The 17,579-nt window shown below is 45.4% G+C and overlaps 1 protein-coding gene across 1 annotated transcript; it reads left to right on the top strand.

Moving 5' to 3' along the window:
* Positions 1-5,683: 5,683 nt before the first annotated feature.
* On the top strand, positions 5,684-16,993 carry LOC112669787 (uncharacterized). The gene is made up of 4 exons (XM_049101282.1): positions 5,684-5,846; positions 7,805-8,025; positions 10,116-10,200; positions 16,794-16,993. Exons 1-4 carry the CDS (start codon positions 5,684-5,686, stop codon positions 16,991-16,993), a joined length of 669 nt encoding a protein of 222 aa, XP_048957239.1.
* Positions 16,994-17,579: the final 586 nt, after the last annotated feature.

Here is a 17,579-nt window from a genome sequence, read left to right as displayed (position 1 = left end):
TGATTAGGCTGAGTTCTCTTTTTAATATGTTTATTGTCCATTTGGATATCTTGTTTCATGAAGTACCTATGAAATCTTTTCTTATTTTTGAATTTTGAGTTGTCTACCTTTTTACTTATTGAATTTTAGGAGTTATTTATATGTACCTGGGATATTTGCTCTTTTTTGGTTATGTTACAAATATTTCCCATAGGACTTCTTTTACAAGACAAAGTCCACTGGACTAGGGAACACGCTGAGTCACTTCCATGTAAATTAGTGTTTAAAATCAATTCTGTTCTTAGTGGAGGAATTAGACTGCAGGGTTTATTGAGCTATGAAGAAAATAGGAGTAGGAAAGAGTAGAACTGGCTAGAACAATAGGTTTTGGGAAGAGGAAAAAAATGCAAATGGGTCATTGCAATGGAAAAGGCTTTGGGAACAGTCATGATAAAATGCTTAAACTCATATGCACTGGTAGTGACCGCCTATGCTGAGCAGGATTATGGCTGAATTTGGGTTTAATAGGAATTAGTGTTGTGACTGATAATGAGGTCTGTCACTGGCCTTGGCCTTGTAGTGGTGTCATTTGCCAAATCTGGTGTAGAACTCAGAATTTCAGAACTCTAAGAAAACTGGAAATTGTCTATTTCTGCCCCCTCTTACTTTAAAAACGACAATTTTAAGGTCCAGAGCAAAATAAGTTGCCAAATGTCACAATTTTGGGTCTATAAAGACTTATATAATCTACTTGGGGTCTGAAAAATGATCAAACACATGTGATTAGCAGCCTGATATACAATTTGTGGTATTTATCAGAGAATGCAGTATATAGTCCCATCCTCAAGGAATTTTCAGCTGGACCAGGAGATGAAACACCCCCACAGAATGATTTGAGAACAAGAGCAGGGACTTCCTTATCAAGTTGAAATGCAGAGTTTTTATTCAGTCCAGAGAGCTCAGTGACTAGCTTTGATGGCCTTCGGGAAGTCATGGCAGGACTTTCTTACCAGGGTCTCTGCCTATTAAGAGCGTCTTCAGAATCAACTATATTATGTCTTTTCAGAGGTCAAGATATTTTGTATTTACCTGTTGGTTAGCCAAGTTCTTGAAGACCTGCCCTGGATTTGCTGGCACTTCACCAAAAGCAGTGCCTGATAAATACTTGTGCACTGATGGATGGATTGAGCTTGTTAAAAATAGTGGTTGGGAAAAGAACGTGCACCTAGAAAGTTGAATAGGCTTCAACTATTCCCAAGGGCTGTTAGTCTAGGAGACTCCATTCTGGAACTTGCAAGAGACAAGGATTTGCTGAGACAGGTCATTTTCAGGGGGCATCAGTGCCATTGGTCAGCACTCAGTGCAATGCCCCACAGAGCTAGCAGGTTTGCAAGAAAAGCAAATACTGCTTCTGAAGCATAAGCAATAAAAATGAGTATTTGTACACCAGCTTATTTTTATTAATGATCATAATAATAGATGCTGCTTAGGGAGCAAATTCTGTTAAAGGCAGAGTTTTAGACCCTTGCTAGTAAACAAAGTGCATTCACAAGCAATCCCCATTTCATCCCACAAACACCCTATGACTTAGGCAGAATAAATAATGTTTTTGTATAATAGATAAGGAAACAGAGGCAAAGGTTTTCTTGTATAAAAGGCATGGAATTTGAAGACAGATAGGCCTATGTTTAAATATTAATAGTTCTTAGTTTTTTTCAGAGTTGATTTCAATTACACTCATAGTTTACCTGAGAAATAGGTATTGCTGTTTCTAGATCACAGATAAGAAAACTGATATTCAAAGTCTTAAGGATCTATAAGAGCAAGTTTATAACAAGGCTTGAACTATACCAGGTGCCTAGCTCCCAGGGAGCCTGCCCTCCTGACCTATTTATCATTATCATTGCCATTAATCATCATCACCATTTTGATAGTTTTCATCCATATTCCTTAAATACCTATAATTTTCATACATGTGATCCAGCTGTGACTACAGTTTCATACAGGAGGAGATAGTGTGGGCTTGGGCCTGTGAGTATCCATTATGGGCTCTCAACCCAGACACAGAATAGAAAGATGTTCCTGAGTACAGAGGGGACAAGTCAGTTGTACTGTGGAGTAGCCCCGCTTATCACTTTTCTCTTTGGGAGTCTCTTCCCTAATATGAAATGGAAGTGGTTCATTTGCTAGAGGGGTTGTAGTAAAGAGAATGAAGGAGAAACCACACCTGTTGCCTGTTGGCCCCTGCTGGGTACAAAGATGGGCAAAGCATCTTCTATACCCTGGAGGAGAGACAGCTTCTCCCTGACAGCTGCTGAGGCCAACATCCTGCCAATCTTGTGAGACCAAGTTACTCAGGGCTCACCCTGTACACTCCTTACTGGATCATGCTTCACTTTGCTCTCTGCTTCTCTCTTCTCTTAACTCCCAGCAAATGCTAACAGTCTATCTCCCATTCTCTTGGAGCTTTGCCTCTATTGGGCCAGTTTGATACATTCATTGGTACCAAGGCATTTCTGACCCGTGGTTACATGTGAGGTCTCTGTGGTACAGCAGAGGCTGCACGGGGCTGATGAACCAAGCCAGATTAGGTTTGCCTCCTAGTCTCATCACACAGCATGACTTTTGGCAACGTATGTGACCTAACTAAGTCCCAATTTCCTCATCTGTTATGATAATAATACAGGTTAATAATTTCTAAGTCTCAATGTATTAAGGTACTTTATAGGTGCTAAAGCTCACTAGCCACATACAGGATAATTATCATTCTTACACAAGATAACATTTGCAAAGTTGGGCTGTCAGGAGCTGACTCAGCATCTATAGCAAGCCAGGGGCATCAGGACCACTGACAACTTTAACATAAAGAGCTGGCTATGGGGCAGCTTCCTGAGAAAGCAGCACATGGTGGTGGTTTCCATTCTTAAAGGTAAAAATGGCATTCCACTAAGAATTTTAGACTTTGGGTTGTTGAGACTCAGCAACTTGGTGGAAAAAAAGGCCCCCCAAAAATGAAATCAGAAGAGCATTATCAGATCTCTGTTTTCTGGATCAATTTTGATGAAGGGGGAAAAACAGCATAGCTGTCTTGTAGTTGCACATGGTGGACTTGGAGGCTGAAGGACCCAGAGCAAACAATCTGTCTGATTGAAGGATCCCCCCTTCCCCCAAGTGAAGGGCTCCTCAGAGAGACCACATTCCTCTAGTCCTGAAGCTTATAAGATGCATGGCCATGTCACTGTGGGCAAATTACATCACATATCCAAGACTGGTTTTTCATCTATAAAACAGGGGTAACAATACCAACCTACCAGTTGTTGTAGGAAATTAAGTAGAAAAGATATAAAAACTTCTTTGTGCCTCCTCAATGTGTGGACCATGACTGTCTTGGACACAGTAGTAGGGGAGGATACAGGAAATTAGAATTATGACACTACCTCGAAGAACCCAGACTTGGTTTCCTGGCTCTTGTTCTGTAAGAATTCTCAGCCTTTTCTAAGCAGACCCATCATACTAGGCAGGTTCCTGTTTCTATAAAGAAAGGTCTTCCTTCCCAATTCTTCTCACTGGGCTGTTCCCAGCCTGTCATGACTGCCACGTGCCTGGCTTTCAGGGGCCACCTCTTAGAGGCTGAAGAATTCAGTGCAATCTGTCTGATTGAAGGACCCCTCTCAAGTGAAAAGCTCCTCAGAGAGACCACATTCTAGTCCTGAAGCTTACAAGATGCATGGCTTATAAGAAAGCATCAGCCCCAATATTGAAAAGCAGCTGGCACCTAGGAAAGTGTGGCCTCAGGATATGGGCTCTGAGCCCCAGATCTGCCACTCAGCAGCCCTGGAACAGGGGGTGAGAGCCCCCTTGCCTCAATTTCCCCATTGCCATATAAGGGGTTGATAAGATGATGTTTCAAGGTCCTCCAGCTTTAAAACTCTCTGACTCCTTAAAGGCCAAGTGAAACAAAACCAAACCCCTGGAATAGATAAATTCATCAAAATGAAAAACTCTACCTCAGTTATGAGACACAGGCCCTGGAGGAAAGGCAGGGAATGCTGACACAGCTCTCACCAACAAAGGCAATCTCTCCATCAACCATCTCTCTGTCTCCTCCCCAGCTCCACTACTAAGCTTGCTATCCTCATGCAAATAGTGCCCGGGTATCCACATGGAGACTGGCTTGGGAGGGCTCCCAGGTAGAAGGGGCACCTATTTGTGTGCCAGTGGAGGGGTACATTTCATTCACTTGTGAGATGCACATGTGTAGGGAAGGAGTTTTGGAGTGGCTTTGGTGAGGGCTCAGGTGGCAATTGGTTCCTTGCTGCATGACTGAGCAAGTTACTTAATCCGTTCTGGAACCTCAGTTTCCTCAATATTAAAATAGGGCTGTTGGTGGGAATGCAAACCTGCTGCAGCCCTTGTGGAAAACAGTATGGAGGCTCCCAGAAAGTTAAAAATAGAACTACCTTATGATGGAGCAGTTGCACTACTAGGTATGTACCGAAAGAATACAAAACTACTAATAGTAGTTTTAATACAAAACTAAAGGGATACATGTACCCCAATGATTATAGCAGCATTATCTACAATAACCAAATTATGGAAACATCCCAAATGTCAATCAGCTGATGAATGAATAAAGAAGATGTGGTATATATATATATATATATATATATATATATATATATATATATCGCCATATATGTATATATATATATTTATATATGGGAAGAGAGAGAGAGAGAGGATATAATGTCAAGCAAAAAAAGCCAGCCAGAGAAAGAAAAATACTATATGTTGAATTTAAGGAACAAAACCAACAAGCAAAGGAAAAAACGGAGAAAAAAACAAGAAAAAGACTCTTAAGTATAGAGAACAAATGTTGATTACCAGAGGGGAGGAGGGTTTGGGGGGGGTGATGGGTGAAATAGGTGACGGCAATTAAGGAGTGCACTTCTCTGATGAGTACCCGGTGATGTATGGAAGTATTGAATTATTATATTGTACACCTGAAACTAACATTTCACTATATGTTGACTAAATGGAATTTAAATAAAAGTTTAAAAGCAGTAAAATGACCTTATAGCTCTGCCTACCTCAAAAGCAGTTTTGCATGTTAGATTTGTAAAATGCATTTGTAAAATGCTTCAGGGCTGAAGCACTATGCAGGTATCAGATCTCATTACTGGTATCACATCAGTATTGAACGATTTGACCAGCCTTTCCTTTACCCTTATTCCTCTGACACTGCTACCTGGATGCTGGTACTGGTTCTGGATATCGCTTGGCAGCAGCAAAAAAAAAAAAAAGGGGGGGGGGATGCCTAAGCCCTGGGCTACCTGGGGAGAAGCTGAGCTACAAACCCTGAGAGCTGCATAGGCAATGCCATTCACGTCCTAGGTCAGCTCAGCACAGTCCTCGGGGAAGCTGGACCTAGTCATGTGGATCTCTTTTCCTGTGCTGCTCAGCGGGGAAAACATGTTGTTGTCAGGACAGCCCAGGAAACCTGGAAGGGAAAGGGCAAGCCTTCCCTGGAGGTGCCAGCTGCACCCTGGCCCTTCTTGCAGGCAGTGCCAGTAGCACCCATCCCTCCTTGTGCAGGAGCTGGCTGCTTCCCTAGGGATAGGGCTTTATTAGCTAACAAGAGTACCTTTGCTCTCCCAATTTCATGTCCTCTGCCCAACTTAGGCCTAAGCATAAGTACCCTGGCATGCGAATTGGCCCACCTGTGGAAGTGTGCCCGATTGCTTTAGAAGCTCTCAGAAGCCGGGCAGTCATGGAGACTGTGCTGAGGCATAGCCTGTGCTGTGCCCTCAGGTCAACTGGACCAGCATTTCATCAGAACCTGCTCCTGCTCAGTGCCAGACATTTCGGTGAGCCCTGGGCCAAGGAATAGGGGACTATGGCCTGGCCTGAACAGGGGCCTTGGAGGAACCACCAGGACATCCTGAGTAACACTGCCAGTGTCAGGCAGCCAAGTTGTTTTCCCTCTGAGAGAGTTTATTTCAGACAGGTGTTCACGATCATCTCTAGATAAACTGAGTGCATTCGAAGTCATTAAGAAAATTGACCTTTTAATTCCTCTTGTAGTCAAGAGAGAAGGCACACACAGCGGGCTGACAAATGCTCTGCATCTTTCCCCAGCCCTGTACTACACTTGTAATGTGGGTGGTGCTCCTGACCCAGCTGTGGAGGACGTTCAAGGCTCAGGGAACCAGTAATGAGCTGCAGCTCTCAGACCTGACAGGATTATTATGAGACTCTAGTGTCACTGATTCCCCATCCTGAGTGGCCCATGTGGCCCGTGTTCTCCCTCCATCACTTAGGTCGTTCTGCTGCTGCGAGACCATCACTGCACCTCTCCACATGGCTGCTGCGGCTGCTCTACTGGGCCTTCAGATGACGCAGGCCCCCCCTCACCCCCCCCACCCCCCGGTGACAATGCAGTCCTTCCCTTTGTGAATATATCATCACCTTTAGCCCTGCAGGCAACGCAAAGCTTCAGATCTGAAGGGCGATGCAAGGTTGGAAGGATGTGTTGGTTTGGTTGAGGATCCCTGAGTGCAGAATGCAGGTGTTGGGTGGCTAGCACACCCAAGGGTGTGCCACGAAGGTGCTGAGGGCCACTGGCCCCCCTCATAGACCATCTCTCTTACTTCATTGTATTCCAGCCTCTCTCAGCCTCCTGGATGCAGGCACTCTGTCTTTGTGACACAGAGCCCTGCGCTCACTTTCCGTGCGGCCCAGGGAAAGTCACTTTTCCATTCCTACCTATGAAATAAAGAGCTTGGACTACAGATTCTCAGAGGGACCTTTTTGCTCTGACAGTTAATGATTCAATGACTTTACATTTTCCATTTTTTTGTGTTCCAGAGAGTGAGCTGCAAACCAAATGAACCAAGTGCCAACAGTCCTAGAAGCTCAAAACTCTCCCTTTTGTTGAGAAAAAAAAAAAAAAAAAAAACTGCTTTTGCTGGTCAAGGCTTCTCAAAAAATAGATAAATTTTCCTCCCACTAACTTCATGACAGGATGACAGCTTTTCCTGGAGGACTCCAGGCCTGGGAGCCAGTGTGTTTGCTGATCCACAGCTTGACTCATGGTAGACAGCTGTCTTTATTTTGAGTTACTGGTCGTTTCACCATTGTTTCTCATAGTTTGCTGGGTGGGCCTCCACTCTGCCAGTAAGTCCCCTTGTATGAGTGGTTCTGAAAGAACGAAGCCAAGGAACACCATATGGCTTCACAACATCAACTGAGCTCACCAGCACGTTGGTGTCCATCTCAGCAGAAGCTAGGCCTGAGAGGCTAGTCAGGAGATTGTTGTTCTCTGTTCATGGTGCCGAAGGAAGGGGGAGCAAATTACCCCGGAGATGTCACACAAACAGGAACCGAAACACTGAATGGAGTAGCATAGTCATGGTTGGAGGCAGCACCTGGATGATTTGCCCGTGCCTGCCTGTCTCCCAGTGGTACTGGTGATGTGTATGCCTCTAATTGTTTAATAAACTATTGTTACTTAAGATGTAGAAAAACTAAGCTGTTAAATGAAGTGGAAAAGGAGATAAATAACCTAACCCCAGTGGCCAATATAGGTAGAGGAACTATAATTGTATGTGTCTAGAAGCTTCCTGTCAGCCAAAGGTAAACAGAAATATGTCGGACTCATACTTCAGCATCTTCAACAGAGGCCAAAGCCACTTCTTCCCCACAACAGGTGTCAATGACTAATTGGAATGTACTTGTACTGTAAGCTGCTTTGCAAGGAGCAATAAGTGGGCTCCACTGAGATTGTGGATTATGCGTGGGAGCGGGTGTCTGTGCCCCTCTGCAGACAGGGGCGCTGCTGGTCTGGGAAGTGGCTGGGGCGGGGCAGGGCAGCTGGCAGGGACACTTTCAGTTCCCTTCCCTTTCCCTTGTGGCGACCTCTGCAGCCTCAGAGCTCTGGCTCTCAAAACAGCGGAGGGGAGAGGGCTGGGCGTGGAACAAAGCCAGGTAGGGAGCGCAGACACTGAACCAAAACAGCTGAGAGATTTAAGAGAAGCTTGGAGAGAGGTAAACTGGAATTCTATTTCTTGTTTGTACTGTTAAAATGTTCCTTTAATGTGAAAGCCTTTCTGTTAAATGAAGGGGAAAGGGAACTTTACGCCAAGTAGCAGCCGTAAAACAAAGGGAACAAAAGGAGGAAAGTGTTGAAATGGGTTTTGTTGCTATAGATAGATGGAGACAGATGGCTGGGTGATGGATGGAGCTCGGCAGCACTTGTAGCAAGGCCCTCAGAGCAGGTAGCCAGTAGGAGGAAAGAGGCTTGTCTGGAGAATGTCACAGAGTTAGGTCAGGTTCTTGGGAAAAAAAAAAAAAAAAAAAAAACAGGTGAGATGTCCTTGCTGGGAAAGTTCTAGAAAAAAGGAAGACTTGGAACAGGGCACAACTGGAAAGGACTTTTGGCCTGTTCCATTTAATGGGCAATTGCAAATTCTCCTAGGTCAGCTCTGCCACTGCAGGCCATAGGGACAGGATGGGACAGGATGGGACAGGGACAGGATGGCCCTGAAGACCGGAGAGTCTCCAGCCATTGGATGGAAAATAAAATGGACTTAGAGTAAATAAACTGAGAACTGCCTTCCCTGTTGAGTCTAGCTCCCTAAACACACACACACACACACACACACACACTCACAGCTTCAAAAAGGAGCAAATAAGTTACAATAGCAAGAGACACTTAGAAGTAAACCTGTCTTGCTGCAGGTAGAGAGGAGCATAAATTTTGTGTGAGACCAATAAAATGAAGCCACTCTCCTACAGGAATGGTACCAGTTATTGCATCAGAGGTGACCTATAGCCACAGAAGGCCTATAAATTCTGGTGTTTATAGAGTCTTTTCTCATTCGTACTGCAGGTAATTAAATTGTGGGGGCATGTCTCATAAACTCCAGGGGCTTCCCCATAAAGTCCCTAGGCCACCAGATCGAGGGCAGAAAGATTCAATCAGAAACCCAGGGCCCTGCCTATGGAAGCCACCCCTTCCCTCCCCCTGGGGCCTGCTCGGCAGCTCCTGGCCAGTTCACACTCTAACCTCACCAGCATGCTTTAATATTGGGCTGCTATTAGGAGGCCATTGGAAAACTGGACAGATGGAAATGTGGCTGGATTATTCCAGTGCTTCTAGAAGTTGGGGACTGGCACAGAAGGGGACCTCCACATTTCAGTGCTTCTGTCTTCTCCTGTTGCCTTTGGAACAAAATCCCATCACAAGAGGCACAAGTCTGTTCCCTCCCATGGACTACGCGCCACCTTGTTTCAGGGTGCAAGCCCGTCGTCCCTTCCCCATGGCCCAAACCTCTCCGCTGGCATCACTCCGCTGGGAAGTTGTGCATCTTCCTCACTAAACTGGGAGTTACCTGAGCACCAGCACCGAGGGTTCTCTCTGAACTCCTCAGACCAGCAACAGGGATACAGGAAGGGATTAACAAGTGGCTGTGAAAGAAGAAATAGATGTTCTCACCACTGGTGGGAAAGAGGGTATGATCCTAGCACTGGGATGGCTTGGGGCAGACCAGGTGCTCACAGCTCACCAGCATTCTGCTTGCAGACAGCCAGGAGGGAGGCCAGGGACCCTCTATCCCTTTGTTCTGCACATTAGCCCCCACAAGGAGGTCAGCATTTTCAGGTCCCCCTCCTCAGTCCTTGGATATTAATCTTCCAACAGTCCTTTTTTTAAGATTTTATTTTATTTTATTTTTAAAGATTTTATTAATTTATTCATGACACACACAGAGAGGCAGAAACATAGGCAGAGGGAGAAGTAGACTCCTTGCAGGGAGCCCAATACAGGACTCGATCCCAGGACCCCTGGATCAAGCCCTGAGCCAAAGGCCGACGCTCAACCTGCTAAGCCACCCGGCATCCCTAAGATCTTATCTTTAATAATCTCTATATCCAACTTGGGGCTAAACTCACAATTCCAAGATCAAGAGCCACATGCTCCACTGACTCAGCCAGCCAGGCACCTTCTTCCAACAGTTCCTAAGGCTGAAGGGACAACCCCCTTTCACTGTCTGTGCCAGATACTCCCTGTCACATTTCCTGCTTTGCTTTGCTACCTGAGATATGATGCATTCTAATTCTTTGTCTCTTCTTTCTAGAATGTTAACTCCTTGAAGGCAGAACAATTTGTCATTCTGTTTTACGGACTCATCTTCATATATGGGAGCAGACTAGTAAGTGATGGTGAGTAGAGGAGTCAATGCAGGTGGTTCTTAGAATGCCGAGATTGCTAATTCCTTCTGGATCAAACCTGCAGCCCCATCTCCATGTCCCCTGGAAACCAGGCCTGACACTTGGCAGAAGTGAGTCAAAGCTAATAGTATTTATTTGGGGATGGGCTTCTAACACTCCTTCTTTTGACTCCTGCCTCAGGATGCATGCCAACGCCATCTCCCCTCAAGTCCCAGGTATTCCAATTCTTTAGCTGTCCTATAACAGGACCAGGCCTTCTTCTGGGGTATCACACCAGCCCTGAGCATCTCATCATCCTCATCTGTCACCACCCACCAGGTGAAAGTGCCTAGACACAGTTCAGTCCTCAGGCATGGCTTGACTAGTGCTCCCCTCCTACCTTCTCCTGGCTGACTTTGTGTAGCCTGCTTGGGAAAATGAATGCCGTGCCAAGCAGAAGGCCAGAAACGAATTTGCATTACAGCCAGATATTGTCAGGCCCATTATATCACCATTTCACCACATTTTTTAGAGGTCAAATATTGTAACCATATTTTTAAAATCAGTTAAATGAGACAAATCAGGTGCTTTGCCCAAGCTAGTATGGAGCAGAGCTTCAAGTCGGCTCTAAGGCCAGTCTCTTGATAGAAGAGAGTGATAGACTTATACTGGCATGACACATCCTAAGGATGGAAAGACCATTGACTCTATTTATTCTGGTGCCTGTTTTGAGTGTTACTTATGGTACAAATACCCCGAAAGTTCCACTACTTTGGAGATGTTAATCTGCTGAAATGATGTGGATGTGACTCCTGAGAGTCTTAGAATGGGCATAGGGCCTGAGTGATCATATAGGGCTCCACGGACCTATTATATAGATGGAGAAAATGAGGCACAGGAGGGAAATATGTGCATCCTGATTTTCACAAAAAATAGTGAGTGATGTCATTTAGAACCCCAGTCTTCAATTTTCTAGCCTGTGTGCTAACCCCTCCTCTCCCCAGGTCTGCTTTTTTATGGCCTCACCGCAGCAAAGGGAGTCCTGCATCAGTCTTTCCCTGTGTAGCTTTCCCAAGTTGGGGTGTAGGATTCACTGAATCGGTCATATCCTGCACAGATAGAGGTTCCCAAAATGTCAGGGGTTCCCTCATGGGGAACAGAGGCAGCAAACATGGAGGTAAGGACTGGAGGAGGAGCAGGCATGTGCCAACAGGGTGAGAACAGGTGATACTTGCTGAAAACAGAAAAGGGGACCACCTGAAGATAATTTGGAGTCCCATCTAGCACCCATATTGTTTTTATCCCCCCCCCCCAAAAAAAGGAACTTTTTCTGTTTTTCAAGGGCTGTCTCACCTTTGAAAGGAGAGCAGTGAAACAGTGAAATGTGCCTGGCAAAAACCACAGGAGCCTGACCTCTTTAACTCCACCTGGTGGGGCCACAAATCAGGCAGCCTCTGGGGAGCCACCTTGGGATGGGACTTTTATGGCCCTCCTTTGGAAATCCAGCTCTTGGGCGGTTTCTGCCTCATAAGCAGACCTACCCACGTAGAACCTCGACATCGGTGTGGTTGATTTACGCCTTTAATACCGTGAGCTTCATTTAGCCAGTCTGGAAAACACATTTCGTCGTGTGAAGCTGGAGTTTTTCTTTCCTCGTCCATCCTCACCAGACATTCATTTTGGCGGTGGGTTCTGTCCTCATTTTCCCTGCTCCTTCTGACTATTCTTCTCTCTCAGGCAGCGTCCATTCTGGCTGAGGATGGCCCCAGGCATCTCTAACTCCCTCCCTGGGAAAGGAGAGCATGGTCCAGAGGCCAGAGCCTGGCTGGGAAAGGTTAGGAATGCTCCTTGACATTTTTAAATTTTTCACGAAAAATGGTATCATATCTACAGTGGTAGATATAATAGCAATTACCCTCCCCCGCCCCAGAAAAAATTGCAGCACCCTAAAATATTCACCTATTTTCATTTATCCAAATATCCTCTTTTCATGCTTGCAATTAAGCTTACATAAATGCTTAAAACTCCTCTTATTCAATAATGCTTCACTGGCAGAAACGTATTTCTCTTGATAGCAAAGTTCTTTGTAGCAGAGGGGCGGGGCATGGAAGATTTTTGTAGATTTTGTTATCCCAAGATATCCTTAATCATCTTCCAGGGCAACAAACAGCAGACTGGAACACATGACAGCTCAAGAGCGCTATTATCTCCACACCTCCCCTGGGGCTCAGTTCATTTTCTTCTCACGAATTCTCTATAACTTATACATCAAACCGTGCTCTTCGAATTCTTTTAGATTTCTCACTTTCAAGTTATGTCTTGCTTTTGCCACTTATTTTTTGTTATCTTTTTGTCTTCCTTTTTTATTTGCTCATAGTTCTTTTCATACAATCTTGTGTCCCCCTGCCCCACTCCGGCAAACAGACATATGTTCAACTTCCCCAACCCAGCCTTTTATATCCACTCACATTATTCTTTTCTCAGTGATGAGAGTACTTATTCCAAAATCGATGTATAGGAAACCTGGTGGGGGTGGGAGGAGGGAATGTCAGTCTATTGTTCCATCTTTACCAGGAAAACACTGCATCTCAGGAAGGTTGGGACTTGTTTCAGGTGACAGCTCGCTGGGTCTAAGGCCAGAGATTTACTCACTGTGTCTCTGGCCTGGCCAGATGGACTCTAGGGTGTCCAGGGGGTGCTACAGGGATATTACAGGGGTATGGGGGCTGTACGTTATCCCAGGGACTGTTTCATCATGGTGGGCCATTATGGGACAAGGACAGGGTAAGCTAGAGCTCACAGACACCCCCCCCCCCCAGTAGGTGTCCATATCAGATAACTGGTATCTGGATCTTCCTGGGGAACATAGCTCTCTCTCAGGGCTAGAAGCCAGCTTTGAGTATGGAATGGCAGAGCACAAAAGGCACCCACCCTCTCCTTCTCATCCCCTCATCTGAGTGAGCCCTTTGTGTGGAGGGAGGGTGAGTCTAGAAGTACAGTCTTGCTGGGAAAAGACTGTTCGGGGTGACATGCCTGTAACAAGCAGCTTGCTCTTCCATGAAGAACCTCTAACAATGTCAGGGCATGTGAGTGTGGAAAGCAGCCATGGGGATAGCTCTCCCTTTTTCCTCCTCTGTCCATCTCCCGGGTGTCACCCACCAGTAAGCCAGGCTGGTGGGGGGTGGGGGAGGCTCTAGCCTGTATTTCATGCTGTGTGTGCTTATTCTTCTGCTGGGGCTGCTTTCTTTCTCTCTCCAACTCTATCCTTTATGAAGACAGAACAGTCTCCTTCTTAGCAGGCACCTTCTCTGATACCCACCCTCCTACCCCGGTCACAGCGACAGATGACACTCACTGGAGCCCCTGCTCAAGGCTTCTGCTCTGAATGAGAAAAGGGATGGCAGAGGGAGCCAGGCCAGAACTTGAGCAGTGGGGTCCTGATGCTGTCTGCCCCCTGCCAGCCAAGTCACTGGTCCCTTTCCAGCACCACTAGCCTGCACCATCTCCATTCTGTCTGTCCCAGAGATGGACTCCACTCAGCCCACACTCTTATTTCTAGGGGAAAGGGGAGGTTGGGCGTCATCTGTGACAGGTGCAGTAGGGAGGCAGGGGGAGAACTGGGTTGCTTAGAAGAGTGGACAACAGGAGGAGAGGGAGAGAGGGGAAAGAGGAAGAAAGCAGAAGGAAGTGGATGAAAGAACAAGTGGAAAAAGGCAGACCAGGGGATGGACATGAAAAAAGGCAGGAACAGGAGAGGGGGAAGAGGCTGTGGAGAGAAAGCTATGTGGTGCTCAGCTGTGTGTTTGTTACATGGAATGGGAGGAGCAGGAAGGCTGACTTATCACAGCATAATCCAAAAGAAAAAAAAATACCCAAGGGGTAGTTTTCCTTTTTAACCTGTCCCTCAGGGGGAGGGACAGACCTGGGGGAGAAAAGGGCCTTTATTTCCCCTTTACTCCCAGCTGATTATACTCCATTTCCCCTCTCCTATTCGAAAAAAAAAAAAAAAGTGCAATTGCAATTTTGCTCTCAGTCAAATGGGATCTATCTAATTAAAAATAGCTTTGTAAGAAAAAAAAAAAACAGCTTTATAAGTAAGCATCAAGAGTGGCAAAAACGTCCGCATATGTGGACCTGAGGAATAGCCTCCAAACCCAACATGAACTTTTTTTGGGGGTAGGAAGATGGATTTTGTTTCCCTAAGGAAAAATGTCCCCTCTTCTCCCCACTGTTTGCTTTGGCATGAAAGGGAGAGAGCTTTTCTGGATGGAGACTCGGCGGGGAGTTGCCTTCTATCTGCTTTGCATGCTGCGCACTGTGAATTGATACTGTGCTGATAATTCCGAGGAGGGCGGGGGGTGCACAGAGAGTATCCAGCATTGTGAGCATCTGCAAAAACCACTTTGCTAAGAAATGATCTTTTCCCTCCACACAATGGCAAGACGTTACCCTTGGAATCTTCTCCTGACAGTGACGACAGCGGCAGAGAGTGAGCATAATTTCCCATGTCTCCACTGAGGTAGTTATTTATACAATTCTGCGCTGGAGTCTAAGTCGGTTTTGTTTTTTTTTTTTTTTTTTTTTTTTGGTGTGTGTGTGTGTGTGGTTTTTTTTAACTCTGCCGGCTGCTGCGGCTTTTGCAACGAAATAATTACTTTTGTGCCAAGTACTTAGGTAACAAGATAAACAAGAGGCAACATAAATGGAATGTAAATATGGAACAAGTGTCTGTGAAGGGAAAGGCAGCCTAGGGAGAAAGAGCCTGGCTTGGCTTGCTGCATTCAGCAAATCCCTGGGGAGCTGAGAAAGCTTCCTTCACCCTCTATCAGTGTGTCTATGACTCTGTCCGTATCTCGGTGAGGAAGCCTCACTCAGATGGTTGAACAAGGGTCAATGGGCAACAGGGAGGTAAAAGATCAGGATTCACTTCATGCTATGGACAACTGCCTTTGCAGAGCCCCATGCTGGGGATGAAAGCAACACTGTAAACACAGGAAGCTGTGTCTGGGTCCCAGCTCTGACATCCATTCTCCCAGCAACCTCATGAGCAAGTCATTTCTCTGCTCTGGATCTCCACGTACTCATTTCTAGCATGAGGGATGGAACTGGGTGAGCTCACGGATCCCCCAACTCGATGTGATTTCTTCCAGACATTTCCATTATAGACTTTGGAATCCACAACCAAGGATCTAGAAAATGTGGATTCTAAATTCCAAGTCTGAATCTTTACTTAGCCAGGCAATTGTCATTTGGTAATACCATATGTTGTAGGTTGTATAGTTGAGAAAACCCCAAAAGATAGGCCACTCAGAACCTTCTGTGAATGTGACCTTATTCAGAGAAGCGTCTTTGCCGATATCAATAAGAAGAAATGAGATGATCCTGTATTAGGATGGCTTCTGATGGCAGGGGAAGCAGATCCAGAGATATGGGGGAGACGGCAGGGTGAAGATGTAGGCAGAGATGGGAACGATGCAGCCACAAGTCAAGAAATGCCAGCAGCTACCGAAGCTGGAAGAGGCAAGGAAGGATGCTTCCCTGGAGCCTTTTGAGGGAGCACAGTCCTGCCGACACCTTCACAGTCCCTGCCTCCACAACTGTGGGAGAACATATTCCTATTGTTTTAAACCACCCGGTTTGTGGTAACTTGTTACAGCCGCTACAGGAAACTCATACACCATCCATTAGCCTGAAATAATGACCCAACCCCTTGGTGAGATCTCCTCCTCTCTCTTCTATTTTAAAAGATGGGAATCTGTCCAAGTGGGTGTAAAGAAAAGAAAGAAAGAAGCAGAATCAGAAGGAGAAGAAGGAGAAGAAGCATCCCTCTGCCCAGTTCCTACCCTGACGGATGTCCCTCAGGACCATGTTACAGAAAAAGGGTTTCAGGGTATGTGAAAGTGGTTATGTCACTGTGAGAAGTGAGGTGTGTAAATATCCCCTGAAGCCACCAGTCAGGAAACCTGGCTTTTAGCTCTCTCACTATTGTCAGGTAGCTGCTTGGCCTAGGCCAAATTACTTCACCTTTCCGGTTCTCAAGCTCTTTACCTATAAAGTGAGAGTGTTGGTCAGTGGCTCCCAACCCTAGCACAGCAACTATTTTGCAAAGCCCCAGGATTATCCTAAAGTAAAATTCAAAAGCAAAATCATCTCAATGATATAATCTATCTATACTTATAATTTAAAAAGTAAATGTAATGTACTAATCGTGACATGAAGGAGGAATCAAAGTAATTTATAATAAAATAATTTTTAAAATATGTGAGACATGTCTATATTAAAAAAATGTGATAGGCAACAGTGGAAAGGTTTGCACTACATATTAGGTCACTGTGAATGCAGGAGGGAAAAATGTGAGCTGACACAGGTGTACTGACATCTCAAATAGCACAAAGAAGAGTGCCGTCAGTGACACGCTTTTTTAACACTCTCAGAGCACTGAACACAATCTTTCCTTGATTTACAAGGAAGTTACATTTCTTGAAAATACCGTTTATATTAAAAGCATATTTTAAAGCATAATGTTATTTGATGTCATTAAATGCAGTGAAGCTCTGGCCAGGGTAATTATAAGCAGGTTTCTCACTGACATGCTTGTCCTACAGGACCTTCAGGAGTCATTGTAGAGTGCAAGACAATTCCACCTTGGGAAGGCTTCCCCACACAGTGCAGCACATCTAGCATTCCTGTCCCCTGCTATAATGCCAATACTACCTCATCACCGGAACAGGTAAAAATGGCTCCTCAAATTTCCTACCTCGCCCCTGAGGAAGGCACTAAGCCCCTTGAGAACCAGCAGATTTAATGTTCCTCACTCAACCCTGAGCTGAAGCCGAGGTGGACTCACCTTCTCTGGACCATTGTAATTAGTGTCAGTGCTTAGAGTGTCAATCAACAAACAGCTATTGCACTTGCACTCTTTGCTCTGCATTGAAGCTATAGAAGATGAACATTTGCTAGGCAGGACTTGGATTTCTCTGAAGACTGGGACTCAGGTCCCCTTCTTCTTGCCCTCCATCCTTCCTCCTCCCTTCCTTCATTTCTTTTTTTTTTTAATTATTTATTTATTTATTTATTGGAGTTAAATTTGCCAACATATAGCATAACACCCAGTGCTCGTCCCATCAAGTGCCCCCCTCAGTGCCTTCCTTCATTTCTTAGTTTTACTTTTCCCTTTGGTCTTCTTTCCATCACTTTCTTCTTTTTTTCTTCCTTTCCTCTGCTGAGTGCTTCTGAAACTCCAGTTTAGATTGATTAAATAAGAATGGCCAGGAATTAAGTGAGCATTCAGATTCCTGGCTAGAGCAGGTCTAGAAGGCCTAGTTCTTTCATGGGAAAGCTCTTTTCAGACAGGACATGAAGCTACATAATGAGCACCCGTTGTCCATTTA

The sequence above is a fragment of the Canis lupus genome, chromosome 25 (assembly GCF_003254725.2).
Source record: "Canis lupus dingo isolate Sandy chromosome 25, ASM325472v2, whole genome shotgun sequence".
NCBI lineage: Eukaryota > Metazoa > Chordata > Mammalia > Carnivora > Canidae > Canis > Canis lupus.
The sequence above is the reverse complement of the archived record's forward strand: the minus strand, read 5'-3'. Positions and strand labels throughout refer to the sequence as shown.

Bases quoted from the DNA above. Each gene is read 5' to 3' on its own strand.
- LOC112669787 (XM_049101282.1), top strand. From the start codon at position 5,684: ATGCGAATTGGCCCACCTGTGGAAGTGTGCCCGATTGCTTTAGAAGCT. The intron at 5,847-7,804 runs GTGAGCCCTGGG...GCCCCTCTGCAG, and splicing joins GCTCAGTGCCAGACATTTCG to ACAGGGGCGCTGCTGGTCTG. The intron at 10,201-16,793 runs GTGAGTAGAGGA...CTTGTCCTACAG, and splicing joins GAGCAGACTAGTAAGTGATG to GACCTTCAGGAGTCATTGTA.